This window comes from Cystoisospora suis, assembly GCF_002600585.1.
Source record: "Cystoisospora suis strain Wien I chromosome Unknown contig_4138, whole genome shotgun sequence".
NCBI classification, from domain to species: domain Eukaryota; phylum Apicomplexa; class Conoidasida; order Eucoccidiorida; family Sarcocystidae; genus Cystoisospora; species Cystoisospora suis.
In genome coordinates, this window is record NW_027156930.1 from 4585 (window position 1) to 12341 (window position 7757).

Sequence of the window (7757 nt, forward strand, 5' to 3'; positions counted from 1 at the left end):
TATTTTACCTGGAGATCAGTTTCCAGCCTGTTGGCTTCCACACGATGTAAGGGCTGAACGAGCCTAGTCTCGGGTGGACTCCTTGATCGCGTTGGACAGTTCCAAGCCAGAAAACGGTGCTCCTCAGGCGACGCCGGAAGCCCAAAACTACAGCAAGGAAGTGAGACCGAAGTCTCGAGCGAGGCTGCAGCGTGCTTGCGGTAGCGTACAGCGGAAGAGTCCCTTTCGTTGCCTCTTGAAGGAGTCGCCACCCTTGCCCTCAGAGGCCCATTCCTGAAAGGTGGGTATAGGTGGTCTATCGGCACCCTTGTGGCGAATTCTGATAACTCTAGAGCGCTCTCCTCACCCCAGCCAAATGAAATTGGAAAGACAACAAAGTTGGCCACAGGGTGCTCGTGTGTGCCTGGAGAATCTCCCAGCGCCCTTCTCTTTCAGCGCCGGTGGGAAAAATCTAAGGTACCACAGCGACCCTGCGTCACCCGAGTGTGCCCGAGTTCGTCGATAGCGGCACGATGGCGTTTTCTAACAGATTATCGCACTGTTACATGGCTGTGGCGCAACCCTTGGAGCGTGCAGTCGGGTCTGAGTTTGACTGTTGTCAAACGGTATGTCCGGACAGCTCTGGTGAGACCGGCCATCCGAGGTGTCTCGCATGGACGGATCTGCTTCGCCTTGCCTAGCAGCGTGCCTTGTTCCACCCCACGTGATGTCTTGCCTTTTTATTGCGAACTACACCGTGAGACTCAACGACGCAGCGTCAGTCAACAGTAGCCCGTTGCGGATGTCTTCGCCGAGTTGTGACCGCAGCTTCCTAGCTGCAAGGGGAGAAGGCTTCAAACAAGAAACTGATTCGCGAGAGGGGCGAATCTTTCAGGGCGGAGGTCGTGTATGGTGCTCTCGCCCCTGGGCGCGCGCCCGCTCGGTGCTCTCCGCACACCCTTTGCAGTTTGAGGAGTTTGACTCCTGGCTGTAAAAACGTTTTGACAGAGAGCTGTTGTTGTTCGCATGTTGATAGTATCCGATCAGAGCAACAAGAAACATGGGACTTGGGCAGGTCCAAACGGCACCAGGAGGACACTTTGCCGCCTTGGCCGTAGGCCTTTGCCCCGGGTCTTCCACCACACTTGGCGCGGGAAAGCAAGCGACGGGGCTCACTGCTACTCCTTGCCTCTTTTGCTTTTCGAATGACCTTACCAATCTCCATCAACTGAAGAACTGGCGATTTCCTGTATTCCGTACTGTGCGTCTGCAAGCACTGCCCTAGTACATTCCCGCGACATGTGCAGTGCTCCGCGGTTCATCCTGTCTGAGAAAGGGTCCGTCATTGCACACTCGCGCACGCAGCCACTGCTGCCAGTGGGCCTAAGCGTCCACTTGTCTCCCATTCTCGGTCCCTGTCCGAATTGAACAGAGGCGAACTTCCACGGGAGTTTGCAAGATGCAGTACCTCCGAGCACGGCGGTGACGAGGTAGCCTGACTGGCTTCCTTTCTTGTACGACTGAGCCGCTGGAGAAGTGCACTGAACGGGGCCGCCACGATGGCCCGCTTCCTGCCTTGAGTGCAACAGGGATTCGGGTCGTCCACCTTCTTGGAGTTTTGTCCTAATGAAGCAGAAGAGTTCCCGGGTGCGTCGAACATTCTGAATTCTCGCCTCGCTCGAGTTGAGAGTCGCGCCTAGAGGGTGTCAGCACGTGTGTTCGCGTTGCGCCTCTAGAAGCAGCCGCGAGTTGAGCGACTCTCCATGCGCCTACAGCGCCACCAACAGTATGACCCGTTTGAGTCACTCTTCTCCCAGCCGGGCATCCGAGGAAGTGTTTTACAGGCCTGGGGATCGGCTCTCTTCCATCCGACACTGGCTGTCTTTGTGGCGTTCTCGATCGTAAACATTTTTACAGGTTGCCGCTCGCCGTCCCCGGCTCCGCTTGTGGTGCACGGGCGCGCAGTTTGCCGCACGGTTGTAGAGTAAAGCATTCCACGTCCCATTTTTCGGCTTTATACTTGTGAAAAGCGAACTTGTACCGGCAGCAGATCACGCTGCTCAGAGCGATGTTATGCACCTGGTTTCCTTGGATACGAGTGCTCCAAGCAATTTTGGGAGCACCTGAGACCACCGTGTCGCTGTTGACTGCTTACGCTGAGAAAAATTTTCTCGAGGTGTTGCCTTTCCAAGTGAGCGAAGTGCGAGCTGCGGATGTGAGTAGTGTCACTTTTGTCGCTGTCGGACTCTCATTCTCGTGGCAAGCGATGGTGGCCTCTTCTGTGGCAGTGAGGGATTCTCTTTTCCAGCTTGCTCTGGAGTACTGAGCTGACCCGGTACTCTAGGTGTAAAGGTCACGTTTCGTCTTTCTGGCGACCGTTAGGGACTGCGGCCTCGTACTTTACAGTGCCCCGTTTCAGGCTTACACCGTCCAACAGTGGGAAAGCAGACAGGGCTCTGCCGGGAGCAGCACCTCTTGGAGTGCGCGACGAAGCCTTCCACGCAACGTACAATGATGGTGTACTCGTTCTGGGATGGCGTCTTGGCTGTTTTATCTGTGCAATCAAAATGGGACCTAAAAACAGCGAACCTCGTCTTTCAAGATCAGGTGTATCTGAAGCATCAGGTGCGCCACCCCTGGAAGGTGGTGCTTCCATCGGAGCTGAAGACGCAAATGGCTACGATGTGCTAACTGCAAAAAATCTGTCAGTGGTTGCTGGAGCTAAGCGAGAGATTCCTCGTGCCGACAGCACGCGTTCATGGCCAGCTGTTTCTATGCCAGTTGTGGGTTGCCCTTTCAAGTTTCCAGAGGTGGGCACTTGCAGCTCTTTTGAAACTCAGGTAAAATCCCGTACATCCGAATGCTTGGCGACTGCACCTTCTCTCGCGCTAGATGTCGGTTCTCGTTCTTCTTGCTGGGCGGAGAGATACCGCCGCCGCTTTGTGTCTCCCCTTCACAGCCCTGAAGCGCCGCGTGTCTCCAAAGGCATGCGCAAACGCCTGCTTCAGTTCAACTTTCTGGACCTTGTTGACGCTACGCTGGATGCCCTTGCGTTCCAAACTCCCGTTGCCTCTTCATTGCCTCATGACGGCTTCCAGTCGTGCCCGTCCTTCCCTTGGTTTTGGTGTTCCTCTCTTTTAGTGAAAAGGAGCCAGACGTCTTCTTCGACTGCAGCTGGAAGCCAAGGTCTCCGTTCTACCGCGCTGGGGGCTGCTCCGTCTTCAGCAAGAGACTGGGGGACTTTGGAAGACAGCGGCCTCTCAGAGATTAAATTACCATCCATAGCTTCTCCAAACTCGAGCCTGCGTTCGCCTGCTCCCGACGCTGAGTTTGCACGCGAGCGGAGCCATGCCCCTCCTTTACAGCAAGACACTCCCCGTTCTTGCTCAAGCTCCGATTTAACTGTGTCGCCACTTGGGGAGGAGGCGCCGTCCGTGTCGACTCGAGGAAGAAGTGGCGAGAGTGGATCTTCTCACCGGGCCCATGCCTCTCACGATCGTGCTACATGTCCAGACAGCTGTGCAGGACCCTCTATGTTTGGAGGAGAATCTCTAGGCGACACACGAGTGCGCTCAGACGACCGAAGTACTCTAGGGATGGCGGCCAAATCCGATAACGTAGATGAGCTCCCAGACAATCGACCTCGGCTGGTTCGGGGTGGGGGACGAGGCCGGAGATCATCGCCAAGGCCTCGCGTTGGCGGGAGGTATGGACTGCGACAGCGGGACAAAATAAATGACGCAAACGTTGCCACCTTCCTTTCTTCTTCTGGTACGCATCCACTTCACGAAGCCATGGCATGGCATCTTCGGAGACCCTGGCGTCTCAGGAAAACCTGCCAGTCAGTTGATTGCGTGAACCCTGGCAGTCAGGGAGAAGAGCCTTCTATGGGAACGCGACAAGTGTCTGATCCAGGAAAAGGAATGTCCGAGAGAGGAGGGAACGCCCGTGCTGCTGAAGCTGTTTCCGGTGGTGATTTTCCCGACGTAAGCGAACAGCCAAGTGATGACCAGACGGTGGTGGCTGGGTATTTTGACGGGCTGGTGCTGAATCACCAAGCGAGTTTTGTAAGTCCGTCATCGAGTCCTCCGTGTACGGACTGCGGTAGTTCCTTCGCGGCTGCTGAAGTCTGTCCGCGATTCACTGCGACACAGTGTTCGCTTGCGGGACACTCAACTGTGCTTAACAGGGTGAAGAGAAGAGCCGACTTCGGCTGGGCGAAGCCTCCGGATCTGAAACAGCAGGTCTTCGAAGGGCAGAGGGAGTGTGCACGCGGCTCGGCTCAGCAAAGAGAAATTCAGCAAGAGAGTGCAGGCCGTTTGGTTAATTATGGTAGCAGCAGAATTGAGTCTTCAACCACGATGGAACGCAGGAAGGCCAGTGAGGACACTGGCAGTGCCTCATCTGAGGTGCGTCGAATAAGGTTTCAGGGAGGAACGCGTCTCCCCTGCTCTAATTCACCAAGCGACATGGGCAACGACGTCCCTCCAGAGGAGACCCAGCGGCTTCCTCGTGGCTCTCTTTCACTGTCACTACCGTATCGATTCTCTGACCAACACGGCAAATCAACTGGCCTGCAGGTAGTGAACGGCTGGAGACCAGACATGCTAGGAGTTCCCGCTTCTTTCGTCCGTACATCTCGAATCGAGCCCGAGAGCATCCCGGAGTCACGGTCTTTCCATACTTCCAAGATAGAGTCACCTGGAGTGGACCGTTCGCCCACAGCCCCGGCTTCTTCACTCTTAGCTCTCAAAACTAGCCCTGTGATGAATATCTCACACACTACCGACGCATGGGAGCCCTTGCCTCTACACGCTGAGGCAGGGGATCCAGGACACTGTTTTCCACCCGCCGCGACAATAGCAAATCAACTCTCTGTATTTCCTTCCGAGGCCATCAGGACAGACAAAACTAGTCAACAGTACTTTCTCCCCTTCCCCAGCGAATCCGCGTACGCGCATTCCAGACAACAGCCTGATTGTCTCCCACTCCCTCGCACGTGTCCCCTCCCACACCAGGGTTTCTCTGGTTTCTCGTCTTTCATCGAGCTCAAGCGTCTGAAATCGAGACCTGACCCGAAGAAGCATGTGAACCCCTCGGCACCTCGGAAGCCCAAGTGCATGAACACAGCGTTTCTCCCTCTCCTCAGAACTGCCGCGCCGCCACCGATTGCTGACGTATTTCTTCCGGACTTGGAGCTCTTTCGTCGAGAAGTGTACGACCTGATGGCAGGAACCGCCTCGAACCTTTTGCCGTCATTCGCGCTTAGTGACGGCGCGGCAACGGCTGCGGAAGACCGAAAACCAGAAATGCGCCAGTCTGGTATGTTAGAAACTGAGGATGTCTGCAGGGTCAGCGCGGACCATTGCGGCTTCATTTCGGATGCTTTGCAGTCTATAAGATGCCGCGATTCCGAGCAGCGCTGCGAGCCATCAGACGTCTTTTTCTCTGAGGATGCCGCTCCACGCCTTCTCCCCGGAGAGAGAACTGCGCAGGAGAGGACCAGCGAGGTGCCGGGCTGTAGATCTCTTGCCGCCGCAGCACAAGAAGGTACTCCATTCAGCCCCACTGCAAATCCACAACGGATTCCCGGCGGTGCGTGCGGCGAACGGAGTGCTCTATGGAGGCCGACGGATCCCGCAGGTTGCTGCGAAGGCATCGAGAAAGGTGATGCGGCCACGAATTCGAGCTTCGGCGTCCCGTGTGGAGGAATATACCCAAAATCACCTGAAAGGGCGAAAGTCCAGTGTCCGCGCTGTGGGAGGGAGAAGAGCGTTCTTCCGCAGCACTTCTACCACGTGGCCATCATTGGGGGAGGAATTGCGGGGCTCACTGCGGCCAGCATTCTAAAGCTGTTCAACTGTCGCGTGCTACTCATTGAGGCGTCCGCTCGACTGGGAGGACGCATCAACACGCAGTATTTGCCTGCTGTTTATATGTCTTGTCCCCCGCCTGCAAGGAACGGTGTTTGCCACCAGCGTCTGTGCCCGACGAATAAAGGGCAAGATGACACTTCGTGTGCATCTGAAAAGGCAAAGTCGCGAGAGTTCTTTTTTCGATCGCCGCAAGCGGAGTCAGGAGGAGAAAAGCCGTCATGTGGACTGGGAATGTTATCCGGAGAGCTGCGCACTGGAGGACAGGGGCCAAATCCAGAAGAGTGTGGGAGCAAGAATGAGGCAGAGAGGGTAGGGTGTTCTTTGCCGGCTTTTTTTCCGGGCGGTACATCTGGCTTTGTTCCCTACTTCAGAGCGGGAAAGGTGTGTCCGGCCCACCACCACCTTTTTCCCGAGGACAGTTTCGCCGAAGCAAACAAGAAAATGAAGGAGCGCAAGGCGCGAAAGCGATCAAAGTACTGGGTCTTCATTGAAGAGGACATGCAGTCAGAGAACATCGCAGGAGACGAGAAAACAGACACGAGCACTCTTCAAAGACGGAGAAGGCTCACAGCTGAAGAGCTAGCAGGATCAGATGTCGGGACGAGGCAAAAGCGACAACGGAAAGTCCCTGCGGATTTTCAGGACTTCCATTTGTATGGCACGAATAGTGCAGTCCCCAATTGTGAGCGGGGTCCGTCAAGGTTTTCGCCGTCTTCTCGCAAAGCACCTACTGATGGAGGTTCTAGCCATGGCGAAAGGGACACAAGTAGGGCACGTAGAAATGGTGAAGGAAACAGCAACCTCAGGTTGGCACGGAAGGCAGGCCCTCGCAGGGGTCCGGGCCCTGAAGCTGCAAGCCTGGAGGTGGCAGAAGGGAGGAGCGAGTTCAGCGGATGTGTGGGGGGACTACCTGTATCAGGAAGGTCACGTACCAGGTCCCGAAGAGCGACTGATGCTAGTCCCAGTGTGTCTCATCAAGACGACACACTTGGTCGAGGTGAAGAGGGAGAATTCCAGCCGGGAAAGCGGTTCCAGAGAGGAGGCCGAGGAGGCAGGAGGGGAGGAAGGGAGAGCGTGGGGACTGGGCTCAGTTTCAAGACTGCCAGCCCCGCGACGGCACGGAGAGGGCGCAGACGCAGCAGTTGCAGTTCAGTGGCTCAAAAGAGGGACGGACAGAATGGAAATCCTCGCCGCATCATGGAGCGAAGGAAAAGCCCAGCCACGTGCTGGCAGTCCGGAGGGATATCGCGTGCAAGGGCTGCGGACTGCCCTCGCACTGCACCGAGCGGAGCTGCGACGCCTCACCGAGGAACTGCAGGCGAGGGCCACAACGTTGGTTCTGAGAGTACAAGCTATCCAGAAGACGTGTGCTCTAGTATATTTGCCGGGAAAGACAGCGGCCTCGGCGACACGCATTCTAACCAAGTTCTTACGCGATGCGATGCGCGCATCGTTTCAGTGACCGCTCCGGATTTCGAAGGAATTGAAGACATGTCCAGGATTGAAATGCAACCTCAGACCACACCTGTCAGTTCATCCGCAGAGGAATGCGAAAGTGACCTTACGAATCTTCCAGTTTTGGCAGACGCTCGAGACCATACGAGCGCAGTTACAGGGTGTCTTTCACGCAGCTGTGCTCCCGCAGGTACTCCGCGCGGCTCATCGTCTTCTCGCGGAGAGTCATGTTGCTGGTCTTGCTGCACGTCCTCCTCCGGTTCTTTCTCTTGTAGTTGCACGTCAACCAGATGCCGGTTCCTTCAGAGTCTGTCTGGTCCTCTGCTCCCGGCAATTCCAGTGGATTTGGGCGCGAACTGGCTCATGTTCGACATGGACAGTCCGCAGTATGTGTGGCAACTCGCGTCTCTCTTGCAGGTTCCATCGAGCGGGTTGTGGGGGCCGGGA

The 7757-nt window shown here is 56.1% G+C and overlaps 1 protein-coding gene across 1 annotated transcript; it reads left to right on the forward strand.

The window, feature by feature from the left end:
- Positions 1-1077: 1077 nt before the first annotated feature.
- Positions 1078-7750, forward strand: CSUI_007707 (uncharacterized protein; the record flags this gene model as incomplete). The annotated part of the gene is made up of 1 exon (XM_068067851.1): positions 1078-7750. A coding segment is annotated over exon 1 (5202 nt), but the record flags the coding sequence as incomplete, so codon positions are not given.
- Between the last annotated feature and the right edge of the window lie 7 nt (positions 7751-7757).